Genomic DNA, 26,329 nt, shown 5'->3' with positions numbered 1-26,329 from the left:
AAATGTGAAGTTTTAACCTAATTTATACTGTTATGCATGAATGCATCATTCCCCATGTCACAGAAAATCAGGCCTTTACTATAGGTACTGTTTTCACATTGTCACTAAAGTTTTGTGTTAAATATGCAGATCTAGCTAGTGTTGGGACCGTAGCAAGTGAATCTTATAAAAAACTCCCACAAAGTATTTGAGGGAAAAATTTCTAACTATAAATGGTAAGTGTAAAGGTTATATAAAATTAACAATATTATCTATCATTTATTTATATTATTATTTTTGAAAGTGTTGATTAATAATAATATATGAATGATAGATAATACAATTATAATATTAAAATTATACATTATTAATGTATACATTTTTTTTCATTTAAAATTAAGTTATCCCAAAGTCTACCTAAAATAACGTTAGGCATTTACTGTGCTCTGAACATGGTACAAGTTTAGTTGAAGCTTTTTTATTTATTTCTTGGAACCAAATTAAGGTCTAGTACTTTAGCTAATAATAATAATAATAATAATAATAATAATAATAATAATAATAATAATAATAATAATAATAATAATAATAATAATAATAATAATAATAATAATAATAATAATAATAATAATAATAATAATAATAATAATAATAATAATAATAATAATAATAATAATAATAATAATAATAATAATAATAATAATAATAATAATAATAATAATAATAATAATAATAATAATAATAATAATAATAATAATAATAATAATAATAATAATAATAATAATAATAATAATAATAATAATAATAATAATAATAATAATAATAATAATAATAATAATAATAATAATAATAATAATAATAATAATAATAATAATAATAATAATAATAATAATAATAATAATAATAATAATAATAATAATAATAATAATAATAATAATAATAATAATAATAATAATAATAATAATAATAATAATAATAATAATAATAATAATAATAATAATAATAATAATAATAATAATAATAATAATAATAATAATAATAATAATAATAATAATAATAATAATAATAATAATAATAATAATAATAATAATAATAATAATAATAATAATAATAATAATAATAATAATAATAATAATAATAATAATAATAATAATAATAATAATAATAATAATAATAATAATAATAATAATAATAATAATAATAATAATAATAATAATAATAATAATAATAATAATAATAATAATAATAATAATAATAATAATAATAATAATAATAATAATAATAATAATAATAATAATAATAATAATAATAATAATAATAATAATAATAATAATAATAATAATAATAATAATAATAATAATAATAATAATAATAATAATAATAATAATAATAATAATAATAATAATAATAATAATAATAATAATAATAATAATAATAATAATAATAATAATAATAATAATAATAATAATAATAATAATAATAATAATAATAATAATAATAATAATAATAATAATAATAATAATAATAATAATAATAATAATAATAATAATAATAATAATAATAATAATAATAATAATAATAATAATAATAATAATAATAATAATAATAATAATAATAATAATAATAATAATAATAATAATAATAATAATAATAATAATAATAATAATAATAATAATAATAATAATAATAATAATAATAATAATAATAATAATAATAATAATAATAATAATAATAATAATAATAATAATAATAATAATAATAATAATAATAATAATAATAATAATAATAATAATAATAATAATAATAATAATAATAATAATAATAATAATAATAATAATAATAATAATAATAATAATAATAATAATAATAATAATAATAATAATAATAATAATAATAATAATAATAATAATAATAATAATAATAATAATAATAATAATAATAATAATAATAATAATAATAATAATAATAATAATAATAATAATAATAATAATAATAATAATAATAATAATAATAATAATAATAATAATAATAATAATAATAATAATAATAATAATAATAATAATAATAATAATAATAATAATAATAATAATAATAATAATAATAATAATAATAATAATAATAATAATAATAATAATAATAATAATAATAATAATAATAATAATAATAATAATAATAATAATAATAATAATAATAATAATAATAATAATAATAATAATAATAATAATAATAATAATAATAATAATAATAATAATAATAATAATAATAATAATAATAATAATAATAATAATAATAATAATAATAATAATAATAATAATAATAATAATAATAATAATAATAATAATAATAATAATAATAATAATAATAATAATAATAATAATAATAATAATAATAATAATAATAATAATAATAATAATAATAATAATAATAATAATAATAATAATAATAATAATAATAATAATAATAATAATAATAATAATAATAATAATAATAATAATAATAATAATAATAATAATAATAATAATAATAATAATAATAATAATAATAATAATAATAATAATAATAATAATGGCTACTATACTTTTTCTCTTATAAATTATCATTTAATTGTTACTACAAACTACAAAACACAATAGGAGTTTGTCTTCCTTCTATAAATTAAACTCCTCTAGTTGAAATTTAATTTGTTTAAATTAATTTATTTCAACAATATTGTCCATAATAATTAGTAAATGATTGACTTCTTTTAATATGATATTTGAGATTCAACATACGACGTATATAAAAAGTTATGTAGATATAAGACAGATTTTGTTGATTTTTACGTTTCAAAAGAAACTAATGAGTCACAACTCTACACTTTTTGTACACATCTATTTTTATATTGAAATTGTTGATAATTATTATTTTCCAAAAAGAGCTTTTGAAAAAAAATTAAGTAATCAAAAAATGCACTCGTAACTTGGAGTCCAAGGCCCATGTAGATTAGTGGTTTTAACTTCTAATGTAGTTTGCATCACAAATGATACACAGGGTGAAGCTGGGCCCATATCCATGCTCATGCCCGGGGAGGTAAAGGCAGAAAAAAATGTACTCACTTGTATGAGTTTTGTACACGAACACTGCTTCATCTATCATTCATATTTAATTATTAGTAATTTTTTTAAAAAATTAATTCAAATAAATGATGAATAATTAATCGTGTATAAATTTTTACACTAACAATACATAAATATTATATTCTAGAGTTAATTACACTCACACCCCGTGAGTTTTAGTGAAATTACACAAATCACCCCTCACTTTTCTACACCTACACAAACCTCCCATAGTTTTTATACTTTCGTTACAATAACCACCCTGAATGAGAAATAAATGTAATCTTTTAAAAAAATGTGATTAATGCAATTAAGTTAAATAAAACATGATACATTGTGAGGAAAAATTCAAATAATATACAAATCAATGTATCTTTATTATTTTTTGTTACAAAATACATCAACAATTCTAAAGAGATATTGTTAAATCGCTCTTATACTATATTGTAACGAACCAAAAATAATAAAGAGGTATCGACTCATATATTATTTGGATTTGTCTCCACAATATATCATGTTTTTGTTTAACTTAATTGCATTTATCACATTTTTTGTTCAAAAAATTACACTTATTTATCATGCAGGGGTGATCAGTGTAATGAAAGTACAAAAATTAGGGGGTTTGTGTAGGTATAGAAAAGTGAGGAGTAGTTTGTATAATTTCGCTAAAACTTAGGGGTGTCAATCTAATTTATTCTATTGTTATTAGCATGTACACATGCATTATGTCCACACATTCCCAAATGTGATATTGATATTGTGTATTATCTTTATGTCTTAAAAACTTTCAACAAGATTTTTCAATTGATTAAAGTTTGCCAATCCCCATTCTTAATTATTGTTGATCAATACCAAAACTTGTCCAATTCAAATTCCTAGTGTCTCAACAGAACTATTAATATATTCCTGATGTTTTCTGTTATTAAGTGAAATGTCCATATCTCAACAATAGATTGAATGCAAAGTATATGTGGAGTATAAACACTAAAGCAAATTGTCAATAGTAATGAATCAACATTGTTTGAATCAAGCTAAAATTCATCAAGATTTTTTATTGTTAATATGAAGTCACAAATGATAAAGAATCAAAAGTAATTCCTCCATGTAGAGCAATAATTTAATATTTTCTTACTTGTAGTTGATGGTTAACTTAGACACATAGATTTTCAGCTACTAGCATTGAATTGAAAATTCCTCTATAAGGGTATACATAGATTACTGGCAAAAAAATTGAGTACTATCAAGGGAAGGGTATTCACTCATTTTGGGTAAAGAATTAATTCATTTTGAGATGTGTGATTGTCTCTCCTAATAAGTGTCATTTGAGGGATCGATCCTTTAACCTTTTGATCATTCTAAGGATCTAGCGAAAGCTTCTACTACTAAATAACATCTTGTCACTCATGATTTTTGTGAAATTCACAAAGTAAACTGGAAAAACGCAGATTAGATAAGATATCACTTGAAAAAAAGAACGAGTAGTATAGGTGACAAGACTAAAATGTTATTCTATTATCGTCTTCACTTTGCTTTTCCATCTATAGGATCCTTACTTTGGTCATTAGTTCCCATGTAGGATTTTGTTAAGTTTTGACACCAAATTTCAACAATTTTATATGCTCATTCATAATGTTTTGCTGCATGATTGAAGGATAAATTCAACTCTGGAAATCTAAGTGATTATTTATCCTGAAACCTTGATGGCGTTTACTCTGTCTAATTTAAAAAATTATCAGTTATCAATTTGTTCGTTATAGCATTTGAGTGTGTAGATGGAGCAAAAGTTGGAAAGGCTGACTAAATATGCAGTAGATTCTAGTTATAATCAGTAAAAACCATATCGTACTAGTCGGTTCGACCGGAAAACTAGCGAACCAGACCCATAACCGGTATGGTATAGATGTTGAACCAGCCAAGTATCAAAACCGGTTAAAACTGGTGAACCGGCCGAAATTTAACTAAACAGACCGGTTTACACACATATTGTTTTTTTTAAAATAAACTTAAAAACACATTACTGACCATTTTCTAACTATTCTTCAACACGGCACATGCTTCCAAGGCATACGTAGATTACACTTTTTGGTTCCTAACACTAACATTGATGTGTAATCTCAGTGATATTTGTGTAATCTTGGAGTCAACCGTCTAAAGGTAGGCTTTGGTGCAAAAATGGAACATCGATATGAGACAAAGTTTGACTTCTTGGTGTTAATGGTTAAAACTCCAAATTTATTTGTTTTGTAGAATGAGTTATGAACTTGTGTCATTTATTTATATTTTATGTTTGTTAAGTGATACTTTTGGATTGATATATGTTTTACAATTTAGACTTTGAATTTGTTAAAGACTTAAAGCTGTTTGCTTATGTGAATTTTGAGTAGATTATGAATATGGATTATAAATTTGAGTATCTACTTATTTTAATTTTTTTGTTATAGGTTTATATATATAAATACAAGCTGATATGTCTGGTTTAACCAGCATGCAGTTTAATTAACGAATCACTGTAATATTATACCAGTACCCTGACTCGTTTGATAATCAGTATGGTTTTAACGTGATTATAATTTCCAGTAAAAAAATTTAAAAAATATTACATTACGTTATTATCCATAATCTTTATCACACACTTTGACCAACTTGTGGACAATAAATATGTACCACATTGAACCATTATTCTTCATACACTCCATTAGACAACCCTACATATATCAATATTGGATGGGATGCTTATTTGATATATCGATTCAAATGTTCTTGAAAATTTCAGGATATGTTACATTTGTAAAATATAAAATATGAACATAAAATTTATAAATCACAATAACCATATAATTGTTGATCTGAAATTTTAAATAAAGAATATACTTTTTAGAGATTGGCATGCAAATCATAATATCATTGAAAATCAATATTGCCCACAAATAAAAAAATATATTAATCTTGATTAATCCCTTATCATCGTTATGCTAATATATTTCTTCATTTCTCAGTGTAATGAATATACTTTGTCTTTGCTCTTATACTTGATTGATCTGTATTATGCTTTTCTTTCTATTAAAATGTTACGATAGGATAATTAGAGTGTCTCAAAATGTATAAGAAATACATACCATAGAGTATTTATAAAGTGCCATGTTATAATTTATTTATTAAAAAAAATGATATTCCGTGAATACAATATATACTATATCATTATTGGACACATTGAAATATATTGAAGTACATGTGCTTAATACGATATCGTCCAAGCCACTAGGGACATCTTTTGACTATCATAGCTAGGATGTTCTTGACCACCATCGATAGCAGTGTCCTCTAACTACCATTGATGGCCAATGTGCCGGAAACACTCTCCACTCATTTGAAATTTTAATTCTATACCTCATTTTTCATCTTCTATAAACATTAGCCAATTGAAATTAAAATTGTTTCAATTCTTATTCAACTCTTATTCCAACGTTCAAACAGACCCAAAATAACTGTAAGATTTTCTATTATGAAAAATGGAACACAATTACCAAAATAGGATGGAACATAATGTAGATTTCCCCCCTTTAACAATGTGTTGTCCTTTCCCTTCCCTCACTAACAACTCAAATGCAAAAGCAAAGATAAATAACTATGATCTATAAATAATCAGGGATTCCCTCTGGGTGTAGATAAAATGTATCAGCTAGCATGCACTTCACCCAAAGTTCCACCACCTTTTTCTTCTTGTGAATTTCTACTATTGTCTATACCTTTTCATCTGGTTCCGCGGACACAGGTAAAGCACTGTAATCTGGTGTTTTGGTGGTAGGAATGGAAAAGCTACGGCGCTCTTTCCCTCCTGGCTTAGAAGATGCATTGCCATACCAAACCATTCCCATTATTGCTATGAGCATGCCTAGAACTACTTGCAGATTGAGACCCTCTTTTCCAAAGAAAATGAATCCTAAGATTAGGACCAGAATAGTCTTCATATGGCCAAGGACTTGGAACGTTACAGCCGTAAACCTACCAATGCAGATGAACTGGCTAAGGTTTGTCCCTACTGCGATGGAGCATGACAGAATGATGAACAACTGCAGAGAGACGAGCAGATTGATTCAATAATAGTGTTCCAGTTGTTACAATATTTATACATTTTTTAACTGGAGGTACACTGCGCAATATTTATAATGTTACCACAAAATGTATCCATTTTTTGGTTTGCTCTCCTTTTCTTTAGGAAACTGCCAGTGTCATTTTCAGAGAGAAATGCAAACAATGTTTGTGCAGAGTGAAGGAGTACTTGCACACAGTTGGCCCCTCCACAGCATAAACTATTGTTTCTCATAATTAAATAATTTTCCTCAGGAAAAGGATAGGATCCAAATCTACTTCAAAATGCAATGACAACTGAAGTATACCAAGGGTGGGCACCCTTACAATTTGTGTAACAAGCAATTAGTTATTCAACATGCATGCACTACTGCTATGAATATAAACTGGTCCCACTATAGAGATACATGCAGGCTTACATAGATGATTGACTTTCATTACTTTCACAGTGAATTGAAGGACATGCTCACTAGTAATTATAATTTTCATCAGGCTCAAGCAACATCAGAAGCCAAAGAAATCATCCTAGAATCATTTGCAAATCAAGGTCTAAAAATGCAAATGTCCAAGTCATAAATGGGAGCATAAGAGTGTGTACAGAAACAAGATTATATAAATCTATTTAAAATCTTGAAGCTTCAGAAGAAACTATAAAAAAGTGTAAAGATTCAATAGGATAGTGTCTTCTCAAGTTCTCTTTGTCATTCAGAAACTGGATACTGAATTTAGGCAGCAGAATTTGGCACCCAGTTATATGATAAGTAACAAATAGAATTTCAAATTCTATAATGAATAGAAAATTCACTATGCAAGTATAACCAGCATGAGATAAATGCAAGTTATCTAAACGTTCCACCCCAAAAAAATATGGCAGCCTAAACCTGATATAAATAAGTTTCACAAGCTTTTGTTCACCTTCCTCCTCACAACCAAACATTAAAAAGAAAAGGAAAAAAAAAAGAGTAACTTACAACAGATGTCAACCCGTAGTTGTAGGCATCGACTCGTTTGTTTGTCAACCAATAGTCCATAAATGGGCCTACTAGCAGTAAACTTGCTGCCTGTGCTGGTGCAGTGTGGCCCAACAAGTTAAACGATCCAACAGAATACTTCCTCTGAAGAAAATGAACATACTGCAGAAAATGTAATGTAAAGTATCAGCTCAAGAGAATCTAGACCATTGTACCCAAATAAAATAGGAAGAGTTGGAGTTGTAATAAACTAAAACATAATCTCTAAGTCTGTTCCAGAAGATGCATCTGAAATAGAGTTTGTGAAAAGAAACTAGATTTACAAGCAAAATTGTGTTGCAGGATTCCCAATTAGTCATTTTTAGATCCAAAACAAATTGTTAATTCTCATACAAAGTTTCCAATAAGTATCGTGAACGTGAAAGTGAACATTAGCCAATTTCAAAAATGCATGCAGGGTGAGGAAAAAAGTTTCTATCTCCCACACTGTGTGTGTTACTTACATATTGCTGCAGTGCCGTGCTCCAAACTGCTATTGCAGCAGCTATGAAACCCTTAGTGTTGACACTGACATCGGTGACTGTACAGACAGCAACACCAAGCAGAACCAAAATAATGCTAAGTTTTGTATCCCTTGAATATCTCACATTGTCCAAGACAACTTCCAGGAAACAAGATACTGGAATCATACTCAGCTTAGCAATCTAACAAATTCATTCAAAGGAAAGAATCATTGTTAATACTTATCTCTGTCAAATGGAGAGTATACCAAAAGCCTAAAAGTTTTTTATTTATTTTTAAAAACGTCAAAAAAGCCCGAAAGTTACCTGATAGAAACCAACAGAGTTCCACATTAAACTAACATTCATTCCAACAATGGAGAAATTTGCAAATAAGACAAATTTGATGATATCAGCCAATGGAATATGGGAGCTTTGGATATATCCCAGTGACTTAAGAATAGTAGTCAATAGGGTTGTTGTGGCAAAATGCATTCCGGTTAAAGTTGTAGCTGCATAATAATGTGATATATAATGTCAGGTCTCAGGACTCGTGCAAAAGTGCAGGAGCAATCTGTAGTCTAGTCAGAACACAATCAAAGCATTTGAACTTAGAGAAGTAGTTTTATTTGTGCAGAGAGAATGAAATCAACATGAGGAGTAAACTATTCAAAGACTCTAATACTCTACCATAGTTTCTAACTAAACACCATGTCAAATCAAATGCCAGTATGCCACCCTTTATGATCTTTTTTCCGGTCCCTTTTCATGCTAATCTTCGAGTCTATCAGGTCATTTATATAGTTAGCTGAAATGAAACTCATCCTCAAGAGTATCCCGGACAAGCTACTAAAGTTGTACAATCTGAATAAAGCTAATTGATAATACCAAGTGAAATATGCACATGAAACATCAAGTTTATACTATATACTTATATAGCAAGCACCACACTCAGATACATGGACAATCATATGTTAAGCCAAAAAAAGAAAGCACAAGATTGGTAGTTTATCCTTATAACACATTGATGAGAAATATGGCATGTTTAAAATTACTAACGTGAAGGCATGATGACGAAGCAAAAATTCATAAGAGGAGGAAGAAAATCTAAAACGTCATGAAGACTGAGGAGGCCATACCAAAACTGAAACCATATGTAGCCATCAGGGCTTTATTCACAAGGATTATCCCTACAGATGTCACTACATTGAAAAACCATGATGCTGCATCAAGGGTAGCCTTCCTATCACCCTTGGTTTCAGAAGACATATTGAACTCGAGTTTCCAATATACAAACTAGATTTTTCACTGATCTGCTTGCATCCAATTGATCGTATCAATACCTTAAAAGGCTCACCGCTCTATCTGCATTGAAAAATAAATTGTCAGGTGAAGCACAAATCCTACAAATATACTAAAAAGCTCACTAGTCCACAGGAGAAAAAGGGTTTTTAAAGAACTTAGTCTATAAAATTATACCACACTTTGGACGGTAAATAAACTATCACAACTAAGTAGACCACACATGTTTATATTTCATATATAAGGAGACTTTATATACAAAGGAAAACAACAAGAACCAATTAGTTGTGACTCAAAGATAGAATTCAGTAACAGGAAGGAACATAGCATATGGGTTCTAACTTATGTTTGGTGTAGTTTATAAATAGTAAAGTGTAACAAATTGGAACATTATTGTTGCACTAAAACCCTTCCTACAATCTAATAACAAAATCTACCAACAAGGTGTTAGTTTAGTGTTGTTATGTTCCGCTAGATCCCCAGGATGACCAAAAGGTGAGGAGTTCAATTCCTGTAAGCGACAATTGTTGGGAGGGGCAGTCACGAAACCTGAAAGGGATTAGTCCCTTGTCCAAAAGGTGAGGGGATACCATTGGTAGTACCAAAAAAATCTAATAGCAAAATCTTATAATAAAAATAATGAAATCTTATCCACAGTTAATTGGTATCTCCATTGACAGGGTTAACATCTGCAGCAGAGAATAATCATGGCTAAAAATAGTAGTTTCTAAGTTTTTTTTATGAGAAACTGTTCCATTTTTTCATCTTTGGTCAAAAAAATTCCAAAAGGAAAAAAAGAGAGGAAACAAACAAAGACATGAACATTGAAATTCATGATAGAGTCACTGAAACTATGATTAACTTCAACCATAACCCAAAACCCTCAAACACAGTTCAAACTCCTATCAGATCCTTACTCCTATCGATGAATACAATGATTCAAAACAGAAATTGTAACAATCAATTCTCAAAGCAGTAATAAATAACTTAATTCTCAAATTGAATCCCAAACACGGATCTGCAATCATAGGAATCATAAAACGACGACAATTTTGATTCAATTAGATACTAAACAAAACAAATATGTGAGTGTAGTAAACGACGCACCGTTTGAGCAATAGAGAGAAAACAAAGAAGAAAATAGCTAAACAGTTTTTTTGTTCTTTGCTTCTTTCTTTTTTTTTCTCTTTGTTTTTTGTTGTTGTAATGTGTGAATACTTATAAATGGAAAGGAAGAGGTAATGCTTTATGTAACGTCCAGATTCAATGATAAAAAAGAATGCGAGGAACAACATCGGAGTAAATGGAATGTCATAATATTCAACGTGTGAACCTGCAACTCAATTATACTTCATTTTCTAATCATTTCTTATTATTATGGTTATTTATTCAATTTGTGTTAGTTATTTATTATGAGTATAATGTATATTCATTCATAATTAATATATCATTCATTATTTATTTATATTATTTTTTGAATAGACTGAAAATAAAACTTTTAATGCATATATATTTTTCTCATTTGTTATTGTTAAAATATCAATCCATTTTCTGAAGGATCTGTCACACCCATAATAAGATGGATACGGGCCAAGGTGAGGAATGATATTGGATCTCTTTTCTACTTCTTTCTCTGTATTTGTTTTTGTACATTTTCTCTGTTTATATAATTTTTAAAATAAAATTTATTTCAATATTTTAACATGTAAATTATAATCTTGTCTGAAAAATAAAGCCAATATAAACTCGAGGTATAAGGTAAGGAAAAATTAGATAAATAACATCTATGTGATCGATCACGATAATACATTTCTTGTATTGTATTTCATCTCATATATACGTTGTCATGTGAGCTCTAGTAATTGTGTTGGTCCAAGTAAAAAAAGTTGAATGTATTAAGCATGTGATGTTGGAAAAGATAGATGATTTTTTTATGGAAATATTGCATCGGGGATACTTTTGGAAATAAAAATAATGTTGGTTACCATAATAGTTGCTACCTTGCATCATTTAATGGAAATTTTGATGTGGTTAATCACTTGTTGGTTGTTGCTATGTTTAGTCGTCCGAAAAATGATATCCTATCAGAAGTGTAAATGTCAGTTTATAAATGCGAGTTAAGAGTGTTGTTTTCTTTCTCTGTTTGATGCGAAATTTTGCCTTATATGGTCATTTTCTTGCTCGGGCATTTTGTTTGGTATATTTGGTGAGAACTTTTGTCATGAAGGTCATTTTCCCATGCCTTTCATCGTTCTTAGTGTGGTGTTTATTATCATCAAGAAATTATTTTATCTTTTTCTTTTCTTTTTTAAATATATGTAGTGTATGAGTTTTATATATTTAATTATAATTAATTATTTAAATAAATTAATACAATGGATAGTGAATGATATAATTAATGTATATAAATCTATTAACAATGTATAAATATTTTACTCTTTTTCTTTTTTTTGTAATGAAGGAAGTATTTATGTTTATATTACTTTTTGTTGGTATGTCGTGTTTATTGTGAGTTTTCTTATAATTGGTGATAGAATAAAAAGCTACAATGTATCGATCATGTATCACGTCAAGTATTACTCTAAATGAAATTTGAATTTTTATGTTCATTAATTAAACAACTATGAAATCAATAATATGTTCAGCTGATTGTAAGAACAACTGTGTCCATCTTCAGCATTTTTGTTTTAATTTCTATGTGCCATGTTCTTTTCAAGTAAACAAACAAAGATCGGGACTCATTGTAAACTAAATCAAGGATAACTCATTACACATAAAGATTTATACACATTAAGACATTAATGAGACACCACGTCTTGAACCAAAACATTAATACATTAGTTTCGTAGTGATGAGAAGAGTCACAAGTGAGACACCACGTCTTGAACCAAAACATTAAGATATTAGCTCCGTAAATCTTTCTTACTTATAAACTCTTTCACTCCTCCATACATATGATTGTGTATGATTATCTATACTAAACAGTATAAATGTTTTATACATTCTCAGTCATCCAATATATGTTTGGTAGAATAAATGTTATCTAAATTGTTACATTAAACCAATTTTTAAATGAAACCATAAATATTAATCAAATTGTCCTTTAATTTTACCTAACCATATAATTTTATAACATTTAGTAAAATATTACAATTAAGAAAAGAAAACAACTCTCACTTAAATGATCAGAATGAGTTTGAATACATATACTCACACTTTAAATTAGCAAGTTACCTTTTGGAAACATAATCTAAATTAAATAAGAAATACAAAAAAGAAATATAATTTGAAATATAGTGCTATTTTGAAATTAAAGGTTCTAGAAGTTGAGAATTATAAACTGTTAAGGGCATATTTTGGTACAATCGTATTTGGAAATCCAGGTTGAATTTGTGAAACGAAAATTGAATAATTGTTTTTACCTCTGCTCTAATCATGGTTTAAAACTCAAGCTTAGTTTTAATTAATGAAATTTTGATAAATAGTTAGATTTTAAATATTCAATCTTTACAAATAGACAAAACAAATCAATTTAGTAATGTATGAAACTCAAATTAGAATAATCTTAATGTATGAAAAAATTGGAATCTTTTTAGCTATCAGTAGAGAGACTTATGATGCACACCATCCATTATTGTTAAAATGTCGGAAGTCCCCATAAATATATATTTATGAATATTAATATATATTTATAGCTTTATTGCAAGGCTATTATTAGTAATCAAACATAATTACAATTTATTATTGCTTTTTAAATCCCAGTCGATTTCTTTGATAGGTATTTGGTAGATATTTCAACTATGGAGGAAAATAAAATAAATATAGAGAAGAATTTGAAGAATGCAATGAGCTATATTTTCCCTCGAAATCGGTTTGAAGTTGGTTAACTGGTTTGAATCATTATTTCGAATTTGTTTAGTTCATCAAATTTGTGAATTGTTTAATTCAATTCATTAGTTTGACTGATTCAGTTCGACAATCCAATAATGATTATTTATTGAATATATAAAAATTAAATATCTTTACACATACATATACATATACATATATAGGGAGTGGTTAATGTGAGAACATTGTGCTATTGTGAGAAATGATAATGGTTAATATCAATCATTAGATTTTATTTGAATAATCAAAGTTAAAAGATACATAACTTTTTAAATTGACCAGTAACGAATAACCAACTTTTAATTTATTGTTTTCATAATTTTTATATAAAAAATGTTTTAACTTGACTAATTTCTCTTTTATATAATATATATATATAAAAAGATATATTTATACACAAATATATGATTGAATTAACTCATAAACCTAACTAGTCAAATTGTACTTAGCTAAATTTCTATTTATTTGTTTAACAAACTTATTTTTTAGATCAAATTTGATTCATTTGGTTCATCTAATTGAGCATGAGGTGAATTTCTGATTGATTTGTTAATTGTCAGCCATATATGTTTTGATTAGTAGTTGAAGTATCTAACTTGAAGAATAGCTAGCGGTTATGAACTTTTGAATTTCTAAAAAAAACACAAATGATATGTGCAAGAAAAAACTTAATAAAGTGATATATGTTTAACTTTGGAGTACGGTGACATTTTATAAATTCATTATTTGGCTTTAATATTTTATAACAGTTATGTTCATGCATGTAAGTAGCTGCACTTCTAAACTTAGTTATAGACCATCTTTAATCGAATATTCATATTTTATCTGAAAGGCACATGCAGTACCTTCATTGAAGGATCCAATCACGCATATATACAGATTTTTCCTTCGGAAGCAAAGGGAACATGTATTTTTGTATAGCTCCAACATATGTTTATTTAACAAAATTAAATCACTTTAGATCCACATTAATTGACACAATTTCTATTCAATTCCTAACTTGTCCTAGAAAATATTTTTTTCACGTTTTTTCCAAATTGACTTTGAAAACATCAAAATCCAATAAAATATGTTAACGTGTAGACGAACGAAGATGTCGAAAATCATTTGCAATCGTGGCATGCTTGTAGTTTACCCACCCTACCATGGGCTTTCACTAGATAACCTAAAAATTATATATAATCTGTATATTATTTATTTATATTATTTATATTTGTTACAAATAACTAAATATGAATAATAGATGATGTAATAATAATGTAACAAATTTTTATATTTTTGATGTAGATATTTTTCTCATTTATATATACTATTTTTTTAACATCACTTATATCTTCCGATCTTCCTTTTTTCCCTTCGGTCACCTTACTCAATTTTCATTTTATTTCTTCTCTGGTTTGATCCATTGGGAGGCGTCACGGAAGTTGAAAATTTTCTCTTTCCATGAGATAGGTCATAGAAGAAAAAATTGAAACAAACGTAGTCCGATCTGTGAGTAAGTTGTAACAATAGTAGATAATTAATATCTAATACTAACAGTGAGTAGCAATATGATAAACTTGTATTATCAACTAATTAAAATGGATATAAATTAAGTCTCAAAAGTAAATGTTGTATGCGTAAACAATAAGGAATAATTTCAAGATGAAGAAGAATCCATAGGTTAAGGAAGAAGAGTCCAAGAAAGAAAAGGAGAGATCTAGAGACAAATTAAAGAAGAGGAACCCAGATTGTTCATACTTCTTCACAACTTTTCTATTCTCTACACTGTGTATTATACATCCTTAAGATAAAACTAACTTGAGCTTAATTTTCCTAACTTGGCCCATCTGCATGGACCCAATTATTTTTCCTAGCAATTCACCTTTTATTTATAGAGAAAAAAAAGTATCCAATAATAATGGAATAGTTTTATACACTGTTATTGTATTATACATTTTTCATATTTAATTATTATTGACTCCTCACATAAAATACAAGTGAATAGTGTATGATATAATGATATATAAATATTTATACTAATAATTCATAGATATTACACTCTTATTTACATTGATATGATAATTAAAAGGCATGGAAGCATCTTCAGTGGCTAATGGCTATTCTCGTGGATGTAAAAAAGGAATACATTAGTGGTATATTATATTTTTGGTACATGGCTAAATTATATTTTTAATTTGCAGCTTAGAGGCATACATCACAGGACAAAAACAAATATGATAAATAACAACAAAAAAAAGTTAATTGTTGTTATATTAACTAATATATTATCCTACATGACATAGATAAGGAAGGGTGAGTAATCATTGTACTAATAACAACATTATTTAACAATTACTTTATACATTTCTTGAATTTTGATCAATGGTATGATAGTCAGACCATATCGACTTGGACGGTGTGATAATTGACTAGTTATGCAAGTGATTTTGGTTCACGTTAATACGTTATTACTATTGTTACTAGATTGTACATTGAACTATGCGATTCACTTTTAAATTTAAAATAAAAAACTACTATTTGATAAAATGAAAAGCCAAAACTATGAAAGATAGATAGATAGATAAAGAAGTAGAGAACCAAAGAGAGAGCAAAGGCGAATGGAGAGAGCCACATGCATTTTATATTCTGTGTTGTGTGCTACTATCTCCTCCATTCAAATGCCTATGTTACTCTCTAAAATACAGAGTTGGGCAGATACATATTTTCAACCTTTTTATGCCCTACTAGATATGACTTCAAAAAGCACGCTATTTTAATGCATCATCTACTAGTTAATACTTCATCTTTTTATGTTTAGACATTAATTGATCAGATCTATATACTTGAAAATTGAAAATATATATCAATAGATGGGTCACAAATACACTATACTAATACATTCATGAGCACTAGGAAAAATGGTGTTTTTATCCGCATGGGAGTCAACGTTGTCGCAATCAACCTCATTGCTGCTCGTTTGAATTTCTTCCAATGGTGCTCATCTTTCTTCCTATTATGTATTATATTCATGAATATTTTGCCAAGACACTTAGTCTATCTTTATAGCATATCTTAATATGAATATTTGAATGAAGATTAATGTTCAATAAGATATATACGAATTAATGTTTGAATTTTCAAGTTGTGATAAAGACTTCCGGATAATGATAGGATATTTTTTGAAGAACTAGTTGGAGGACTTAGAGTATTATTATATCCATGTAGGATTATAATCTCTAACAAATTAGGATGTGTAGAAATGTTTTGATTAAAATAAAAATGTCTTTTATAATTTAAACTAATTACTCAATTAGGTATAATTAAAAAACTTATTTTCTAAAAATAAGCTCTACAAAATTTGTATTAAAGGTTCAACCCACTTTATTTCACATCCCCAAACCCACTACACCAACCCCTTCATTTTAGTCTCTCAGATATTGGTACAAACGGTTTGACACTTATACATTGAAATTAAGTTATAAGTGTTGTAAGCATATGATTGATGTATTTTTATGGGAAGCCTTGATGATAACTTTTTTTCCTATTACTTTATGTAGATGATATGTTGATTGATGTTAATCATCTTAATGATATTAATGAGCTGAAAGTCATGTTAGACAAAGATTTTGACATGAAAGATTTAGGGGTTGTTAAGAAGATTCAAGGGATGAAGATTAACATGGAGAATGGATCTAGAAAACTATGGTTCTCCCAGCAAAGCTAGTTGAAAAGATCTTAGAGAAATTTGATACAAGCAATGTTAAAGTAGTGCAATATTTTCCCTAGATTAGTGCCCAAAGACACATGAAGAGAAGAAGTACACATCAAAAGTTCTATATGTCAGTGTAGTAGATTGTTTGATGTATGTTATGATTTGCACTAGACCAGACTTGACACATGCGCTTAATCATGTGTGCAAGTACATGTCGAAACTAGGGAAACAACATTGGGAACCAAACAAGTGGATTTTTAGATATTTGAAAAGGACTACATATATCAGTATCATGTTTGGCAACCAATAAAGTAATCCTTTGGTTGTTGGTTATGTTGATTTGTACTATAAAGGAGACTTGGGTGATAAAATATCCACAACAAGGTTTGCATTCATCCTTGTAGAGAGACCACTTACGTGGATATCATTAGTTCATATTGTTGTTGCTATGTCTACAACTAAAGCATAATACCTGAAAACTAATGAAGATTATAGGAAATCCATAAGGCATATGGGGTTGGTAAATGAACTAGGTATTAAGCAAGGTGGAGTTCGACTGCACTTTGATTGTGAGAGTGTTATCTTTTTGACAAAGAATAAGGTGTACCATTTTAGGACCAAATGTATTGATATGAGATTTCACAAGATCAAAAAGTTGGTGCCTTATGGGTAGATACTATTATAGAAGGTTCACACTTTAGAACATATAACTCATATGTTAAGCAAGTCGGTTCCCACATACAAGTTCATCCATTGCTTGAACTTGCTGAACATTCACTAATGCTAGACTATGGAGTTTCCCCAAACAAACGACAGAAGATGGAGATTGATAATATTTGCCAAGGTGAAGGTTATTGTGTAATGCTCATATTCCAATAGATCGAGCTTTTTCTGCTTAAAACAATAATACAAGTTATGAACTCAGAGTGATGTAAATGGGTTTAGATAGAGGGCTATATATTTATGTGTTATGTAAACATAATGAGAAATACAACAATAGCTACAAACACAAATAATTATTCTCTATTATATAATGGTAGCCACTCAACACTCCTGGGAACGTAGGTAAAATCTAGTTGAACCTCATTACCAAATTTCTTATTCTATTCTCTCTTGTCCTTATTTTATTTTAATATTTGATTCGTTCTCTTGTTTCTAACATATACAATTCTTATAAGCTAAAGGCTATCGATAATAATTGAGTATGTTGTCCGAACTGATCTTCCTTAAGCAGTCTAACCCTATTCAACCGTTGTAAGTATTCAATCTACCTACTTCACAATATAATGTAGTTAGATAAGTTGAAACCATAAGAAATGCCACCCGTATACTGTTTGAAAATTTAGAAGGATGAAACCTTTTGAATAAAAAGTTGTAAAAAATGATATGATTGTTAAAAAAAAGCTATATATAATACTTGATAGAAGCAATTATAATCATGAGAAAAAGGACTTTAATATTGTGTCTACATTTGCACATAAAATTTGTCTTTATGTACGTCATCAATAAAGGACTTATGATATTTTTATTTTTAATGAAAAAAGATTAGGAAACTGAAATCTGAAATTTGAAATCAATGTTATAATTTTTCAAATAAGATACTTATTTATTTTTTATTGTTTTTGTTTTTAATTATTTAACTTCAAAAATATTTTTCTAAAAAACTATATTTTAACTTTTTTGGGTTGGACAAAATTAAGTGTTTGGAGATGTCTCTCTTTACATGTTGCTTATTGCATAGCACTCAAACTAATGTTTGAGTGATATCTTGATAAGTAAGTAATAAAGAAATGAATACCAATTTTATCAAGGTACACGTGACTTACCTAGTGTGTTTCATCGCATAAAAGTGTTTATTGTCTTTTTTTGAGTTGAGCCTTTGAGATTGTTATTGCTTGAATTTGTCTTATGACGAGGTGGAAGGGAACCAAAAATGTAAGTCACCGTACTACTAGAACTCGGGGATAGAAAAATAAAATCAAGAATGCAAGTCGGTGTACTACTGGAACTTATGGACAAAAAAATAAAATTAAGAACACTAGTAAGTGTACTGCTAGAACTTAGGTACAAAAAAATAGAACAAAAAATGTAGGTCGTTGTACTTCTAGAATTTGGGGACAAAATAGTAAAACCAAGAACGCATGTCAATATAATGCCCAAACTTGGGACAAAAAAATAAAACAAGAGCGCGGGTCGGTGTACTCGTAGAACTTGGAGACAAAAAACCAAGAATGAAGGTCAATGTAATGTCGGAACTTGGGGACAATAAAATATTATCAAGAACGTAGGTTAGGGCACTGCTAGAACACGAGGATTTAAAAACAAAACCAAGAACTCAAGTCTGAGTACCGCCAAAACTTGGAGATGGAAAAGTAAAGCAAAAAATGTAATTGTCTAAGGCTATGTTTGGTTCAATAGAAAATGAGAGGAAAGAAAAGGAGTGGAAAATATCATTTTCCATCATTTGGTTCTAACATAAAATAGAAGAGAAAGACAAAACACACATGAGCCCCACCATAAAACCTTTCTCCCGTATTTTGGAAAGAAAATGCATAAAGGAAAGAAAACCATAGAAAATTACAAATTTGTCCTTACACCATTAATGAAATGAAAGAACTATATTTTAAGTGGAAATAAACACAGTGTAGTAAATTTGTTTATTTATATTCATTTACATGTGAAATTAGTTTACTTAATTTTAATTTTATTACTTTTGAACTCACAAATAAAAATAGTAATTGTATATGCTCATTAGAAATATAGCGAAAAATCATAATTTCTTAAAATCACATATAAAATGACAAATAATAAAAAAATTATAAATAAAAAAAATAAATATATAAAAATGAGATGATTAAAAATATAAAAGTAGTTATCAAATATGAGTTATGATTTCTTTAGATACATTAGTGAGAATAAATATAAGATATTAATGATTTGTATTGACTTTTATAAAAGTGACTATATTAAACTTTATAATTTACATGTTAGTTAAAAATATTAATTAATATTATTACAAAAAATATATTTATATAATTTGTAACAACAAAGTTTAGTTTTTAAATATTACACATACTACGTAATTTTTTTATATAAAACTAATGAGGTTATGTCATTTTATACCCATTACATACTTTCTTTCCTCTTATTTTTCTTTCATTTTATACCCATTATATCTCGTTTTCCACTATTTTTCTTTCATTCTACTTTTTTTCTTTCCACTTTCTTTCCTTCTACTTTCTCTCCTTAACCAAACATAATGTAAATGTTTTTTATGTATGAATACAAATGTATGCTGACTATGTATGTTATGAGTGCACATGTTTTGTATCTCCATAACTTTATTGAAAAATTGGATTAAATAGTTATTAGTATTCATGTTTTGCATCCTTCATTTTTTTTATTTTCTCTATTGTTGGTTTTAAATACTAATATACATAAATTTCTTTTGAATGCAAAAAAATATCAATTAAAAAAGTTAATTGAAATTATAATAAAATCTATAATTTAAAATTACAACATTTATTTTTAATTAACAATGAAATAACATTTGTTCTCTCTTTTATTTATTTTAGGGATATTTTTGTTATTTGAATCATAACATCATCTTTCTCTTGTTAATTTCCATATAACCAAACCAAAGAGTAAGAGAATAAAATATATTTTTCTCTTCATTTTCTTTTATTATTCTCTTATATCAAACATCATAGAAATCTACTCAATTTCTCATATTCCTCTTTCTCACATATTTTTTTCTTCTTCTTCATATTCTTATTCTGTGTTGTGAAACCAAATAAAGCCTAATAAAAGTGAGTGTGGGTATGAGGGCCCATTGGAAAGGAAAAGAGGAGAAAGCATAAGCCCATCCAAGGTGGCTTTAGCGTGTATGAGAATAGCGGTCTCAACGGCTATAAGACCGCATAGCCCGACTCATATGCCTTCTTCCTCTGCCAATTCCTACTCTTCCAACCAACTCCTCCCCTTCAATCAAATCAGCTACTTCTCTCTCTCTCTCTCTCTCACTCTCTCTGTTCCTCAATATTCTTTTGTTTTGTTTTTCATATTCTCGTAATCATCAGAGATATGGATAGATATCAGAGGGTACAGAAGCCGAAAATAGAGAGTCCTATAAACCAAAACGAAATACGCATTACTACTCAAGGAAGGATTACCAATTATATCACTTATGCCACCACTCTCCTCCAAGTACCTTCTTTTAAATTAAATGCATATTTATCATGCACCACCTCAATTTTCTCTCCCCAAGTTAAACTATTACTTATCGTACTATCCTTATTTTTTTACATCCAAACTTCATAACTTGAATATATGAATATAAATATATAACCCATGAAACTTTCACCTCGGTTTTTTTAGATTTTGTTTGCGACTTATAAGATTACTTTGAAGTTATCTCTTATCTTTCTTTTCTCTCGGAAACCCATCTCACAAACATAGCATAACTTTACGTCACACTTAAACGTATAACCAATTACTTTTTCTTATCGTTTCTTTCACCTCTTTCTCTGTGTACTTTAGTTCTTACTTTGTTTACTTAGGACATATTTAACCTTTTTAACAATATATAAGTGATTATTTTGATTAAAAAAACACATTTTACATTTGCACGTTGTTTGTTTGAGCTCTTAGAAAAACAGAAGCTGGTCACAAAAAGCTGAAACTTAGCTTTCTTGTGAGGCTATATTTTTCAGCTTCTCATAAAATCATTTTTTGAGCCTAAAACAAATGGGTCTTTAATCATTTGATATTGAATTTTATCTTGTTCTATATTTTCTGTAGGAGAAAGGATGTGATGAAATCGTTCTTAAAGCGATGGGACGTGCTATAAATAAGACTGTAATGATTGGTGAACTCATCAAGGTGGGAGGGAATATCAATCTTTATGTACATAACTTGGTTTGCATTTGTTTTTCTTCGTTTTGTGAATGATTTGTGTAAAATACTGTAATTGTTTCAGAGAAGGATTATTGGTTTGCATCAAAACACTCAAATAGGATCAACGGATATAACTGACACATGGGAGCCTCTAGAAGAAGGCCTTCTTCCGTATGTATTATTATTTGTTCTATGCTACTCTATCAAGTGCAATTGTAGCTCGACATTGCCGTTTTAGGAATTTCTGTAACAACATTATGACAATAATTGTTATAGACTCTATGACCACAATTTAAAATCAGTGTGCATTGGAGTGATTGTTTTGGTTTGTGTTACTCAGTTTGGAGACGACTCGCCATGTTTCAATTATCACAATTACTTTTTCAAAGAAAGAACTGGATACGTCTTCCACAGGGTAAGAAGGTTTTTGATTTTGTAGTTTAGATGCTTTGTATTTTAATGGGCCTAGTTTATTCATTAGAAAATATACTAGATCACTTTTCCTTCATTTGTCTCTTTAGAGTTTTACTTTAATAAAATGTCTTTTATTTAGTTATTTAATTTTTGAGAAAAAGATGTATATACCACCAGTCTATCATTCACCATTCATTTTTTATTATCATTGATTATTACAAAATTATATAATAATAATACAAATAAACGGTGGATAATGTATTAATTGTGCATAAATCTTCACACCAATAATGCATAGATATTATTAAGTTATGGGTTGGTTAACCTCTCCTATTTATTTCAAACATAAAATCTCCTTGCTTCTAAAATTAGAGTTGCTGTCTTAAATCTTATCTTTATGTTAAAATATTAAATAAAGGTGTCTTTGTCTCTTGTTAATATTTAAACTAGAGTTTGTTTATGTTTATTAAATAAACAAGCCATGTCTGTTTAATATCATTAAACCTGGTGTGAGGCGTTGAAATGTTTGATATGAAGAGGTTGGTCGAAAACTGGATTTCTTTGTTAAACTCAGGGAGAGTTGGCCTTAGAGCGTTTAGGGTGGGTATCTAAAAGGGACTCCTAAGCTCAAGTCACTATAAATGTGTATACTTTTAGCAAAGATAAAGTAGAGTGAGAGTAAATATATTTTCGGTATGAGTAACTTCACATATTTGTAGTGAGGTGAAGTGGTTTGTGTTTAAGGGGTGGTTACGTTCAAACATGAATTTATTCATTCTCAGATCAACAATGCTGTAGATTTGGACTACATTTGTTGTGTGGACAACGTGAATCTGTACTAACTAAGTGGCACGACCTTGCTTTTGGCGTGAAGGAAAGTTTTCCTACATTGCAAGTGCTGACTTGATCATGTATCTTCCTTTTCCCTAGCTCGGCCAACCTTATGGAAATGATCAACAGTTATGTAGACCGGTCTTGCCTACCCAATTATTGGCCTAGTTCCTAGTGGCAGTGTAAACCGGTCCTAGAACTAAGATGGAACAACATGATTCCTTGTTTGGCATTAGACTTTTAATTTGCATTCCTTTATTTTATTTTTTCATAGTTAATGTCGTGTCCATCATGCTGCAAGAACACAACTTGGGATTGATTGTGACATAGCCCTAGTTTGTATTGATTCAGTGTTTTTTTTTATATTCACTATTTACAAGATTTTGAGTATCTTTTCTGATGCAGATACCAACCTCCTCTTCCACCTGATCAAGTAAAACCTTCAAATGGATATGAAGAGGATGGAGGTAGACTTCAATAGTTTTTCTTCTTTTAATATTCCAAACTTGTGTGGTTATTATGACATGCTAACTATAGTTTAATCTGTTACAGAAGGCTCACCATACATGCGAGGAAGAGGGCATGGTCGTGGAAGGGGCAGGGGTAGAGGTAGAAGCACTGCTAATGACTATGTTTCGTTGTAGTTGGCTGTAGTATAGATTATAGAATGATCAGAAATGCTTTGTGGAATGTCCTTTATTTTGTTGTTATTTTATAATTACTAAAGTTCTTATTAGGACACTATCTGTTCTACAGGATTTTACAATGGTAGTATGGAATATGGAGATGGTTGGGATGATGGACGCGGCTATGGTGGCAGAGGACGCCGGCGTGGAAGGGGTCGTGGTTTCCAGGGACGAGGGCGAGGACGAGGCTATGGTACCCAACCGGTTGGGTATTATGACTATGGTGAATATGATGCACCACCAGCCCCACGTGGTAAGTGTCCATATCCATGGAATTTAGTTTTCCAGATAATGAAGATAAGTTATGCCTAAATTACAATTGTTGCACTATTTGCTTTACATGGTTCTTCCTGTTAAACCAGGCTACAGAACAAACAGAAGAAAATTATCTCATTTGATTTTATCAATTCTTTTCCATGTCTTTTGAATTTACCCTGTAGCTGTTATACTATTTTTTTGCATTTTAAGAGTTCTAATCCTACAAGTTCCTTGAGTGGACAAGGTAGTAATTTTTGTTTGATGGTTTTGCAGACCGTGGACGTGGAATTGGAAGAGGCCGAGGTCGAGGTCGCTATTTTAGAACTGATAGAGCAGAGGGAGGAGCAGCTGCTTGATAGAGTTGGTGTTGATTGTCATGTATATTTTAAAGTTAGAAGATGGTTGCATATTTGCACAGTTCTTTGTGAGATCTGGTTATGTTTGGTGTTACTGGAAACATGTTGCAGCCATGTTCACTCAGTTTTGTTTTTGTAGTTCATTTTCTTTTATTTTGTAGCCAGTTCAGTTTTGCTAAGTTCGGCAGGTTTAGTTAGATATATTCCCTTTGTTTAAAGACTTCAAAAAGCCAAAATTGTATAATTTTGAATAGGAATTATTATAGAAGTAAGCTTCTTCGAAGTTTGATTTGTGGATTTTGCTTTTTTTAATGTTATGAATTTTGCAATTTTATATTTGAAATTCTGGATTGAATTTACGGCATCATGGATTACTATCCTATTATCTAGCACCTCTTGAAGTTACAAAATTGCTGATTATCAATGAGATTCAACTTTTAGTTTAAGGGCATGAGTGATGTCACTAATTCAAGTTTGGTTTAACGTAATGCATGTCTGGTTTATTGTTGCTGTTGTGTTGAATATAAATATGAATCCTAGAGGTCAAGGAATTAATCACGAGGAGAAGCCACTTCTCACAGTGAATGCAGGGTGTAAAGGGAAATGAACTTTATTTTTTAAAACAAAACCGAAACCACATCGTTATAGTAGAGATTTTTATTTAAAAAAATAATCAAAATGACATTATTTGAGTAACATCAGGGACTGCTCTATTTTTTAATATATCATGTGGCATTAATTATTACAAGCTCACCTATACGATTGACTGATGCATATTTGAATTATTTTAAAATAAATTAATTTCATAAATTTGTTGCAAAATATTCCACAATTCTGGCTCTTACATGCTAAATTATGATTATATGGATTTTTGATTAAAAAATATATGAAGAATTTATAAAAACATCTTAAACTTTAATTATTAGTGAAACTAATTAAAAATACATTTTTTTAATTCCAACAGTTAATTTTATTTTTCTCAATTAATTTTATATTTTAGTGACGATTTTTTTCGAATATCAATATTAGCTAATATGTATTGTTGTATTTTTATTATTATGAGTTTGATAGTAACAATTTCATTATTATCAATAAGTATTGCACTTTTTCCAAAAATATAAATTCCCATTTTATTACAAACTCAAGGAAGAAGGAAGTGACACTTAATATCTGTGATGTTAATATATACCGGTTATCAAATCAGTTAGGGTATTAGTATAACGGTTTAACTAGTGATTTACTGATTAAACCGCATACTGGCGAAATTAGATATAAAAATATAATATATTATTATTAATGTTGAAAAATCAATAAATCAATATATTTTTCAATTTCATTAAAAAATTAATTTTAAATAAAAACTGGCCGGC

General features: G+C 27.9%; 2 protein-coding genes across 5 annotated transcripts; one reads left to right on the top strand and one right to left on the bottom strand.

Moving 5' to 3' along the window:
• Nucleotides 1-6,493: 6,493 nt before the first annotated feature.
• On the bottom strand, nucleotides 6,494-11,096 carry LOC109341522 (UDP-galactose transporter 2-like). 2 transcript variants are annotated; one of them, XM_019579453.1, is made up of 6 exons: nucleotides 11,044-11,096; nucleotides 9,774-9,999; nucleotides 8,962-9,146; nucleotides 8,638-8,838; nucleotides 8,135-8,296; nucleotides 6,494-7,144 (listed from the first exon to the last, which is right to left on the bottom strand). In XM_019579453.1, the coding sequence occupies exons 2-6, from the start codon at nucleotides 9,901-9,903 to the stop codon at nucleotides 6,815-6,817; spliced, it is 1,008 nt and encodes a 335-aa protein (XP_019434998.1). In that variant the 5' UTR covers nucleotides 9,904-9,999; nucleotides 11,044-11,096; the 3' UTR covers nucleotides 6,494-6,814. The 2 variants fall into 2 exon arrangements, with proteins under 2 accessions (XP_019434998.1, XP_019434999.1); XM_019579454.1 differs by lacking the exon at nucleotides 11,044-11,096 and having other exon boundaries at nucleotides 9,774-10,016.
• Nucleotides 11,097-21,391: 10,295 nt separating this feature from the next.
• Nucleotides 21,392-25,242, top strand: LOC109341519 (ribonuclease P protein subunit p25-like protein). Of its 3 annotated transcripts, none has more exons than XM_019579448.1 (8): nucleotides 21,392-21,724; nucleotides 22,319-22,399; nucleotides 22,497-22,585; nucleotides 22,755-22,829; nucleotides 24,065-24,126; nucleotides 24,215-24,279; nucleotides 24,415-24,598; nucleotides 24,877-25,242. In XM_019579448.1, exons 1-8 carry the CDS (start codon nucleotides 21,602-21,604, stop codon nucleotides 24,957-24,959), a joined length of 762 nt encoding a protein of 253 aa, XP_019434993.1. In that variant the 5' UTR covers nucleotides 21,392-21,601; the 3' UTR covers nucleotides 24,960-25,242. The 3 variants fall into 3 exon arrangements, with proteins under 3 accessions (XP_019434993.1, XP_019434994.1, XP_019434992.1); XM_019579449.1 differs by having other exon boundaries at nucleotides 21,394-21,724; nucleotides 24,212-24,268; nucleotides 24,416-24,598; XM_019579447.1 differs by having other exon boundaries at nucleotides 21,394-21,724; nucleotides 24,212-24,279.
• The last annotated feature ends 1,087 nt before the right edge of the window (nucleotides 25,243-26,329 follow it).

The sequence above is a fragment of the Lupinus angustifolius genome, unplaced genomic scaffold (assembly GCF_001865875.1).
Source record: "Lupinus angustifolius cultivar Tanjil unplaced genomic scaffold, LupAngTanjil_v1.0 Scaffold_492, whole genome shotgun sequence".
In the NCBI taxonomy this organism is placed as follows: Eukaryota; Viridiplantae; Streptophyta; class Magnoliopsida; order Fabales; family Fabaceae; genus Lupinus; species Lupinus angustifolius.
The sequence above is the reverse complement of the archived record's forward strand: the minus strand, read 5'-3'. Positions and strand labels throughout refer to the sequence as shown.

Excerpts from the sequence above, each read along its gene's own strand:
- LOC109341522 (XM_019579453.1), bottom strand. The coding sequence starts at position 9,903 with ATGTCTTCTGAAACCAAGGGTGATAGGAAGGCTACCCTTGATGCAGCA. Across the intron at positions 9,147-9,773 it reads TACATATGGTTTCAGTTTTG|CTACAACTTTAACCGGAATG; the intron begins GTATGGCCTCCT and ends ATTATTATGCAG. Across the intron at positions 8,839-8,961 it reads ACTCTGTTGGTTTCTATCAG|ATTGCTAAGCTGAGTATGAT; the intron begins GTAACTTTCGGG and ends TGAATTTGTTAG.
- LOC109341519 (XM_019579447.1), top strand. The coding sequence starts at position 21,602 with ATGGATAGATATCAGAGGGTACAGAAGCCGAAAATAGAGAGTCCTATA. Across the intron at positions 24,127-24,211 it reads TGGATATGAAGAGGATGGAG|AAGGCTCACCATACATGCGA; the intron begins GTAGACTTCAAT and ends AATCTGTTACAG. Across the intron at positions 24,599-24,876 it reads TGCACCACCAGCCCCACGTG|ACCGTGGACGTGGAATTGGA; the intron begins GTAAGTGTCCAT and ends ATGGTTTTGCAG.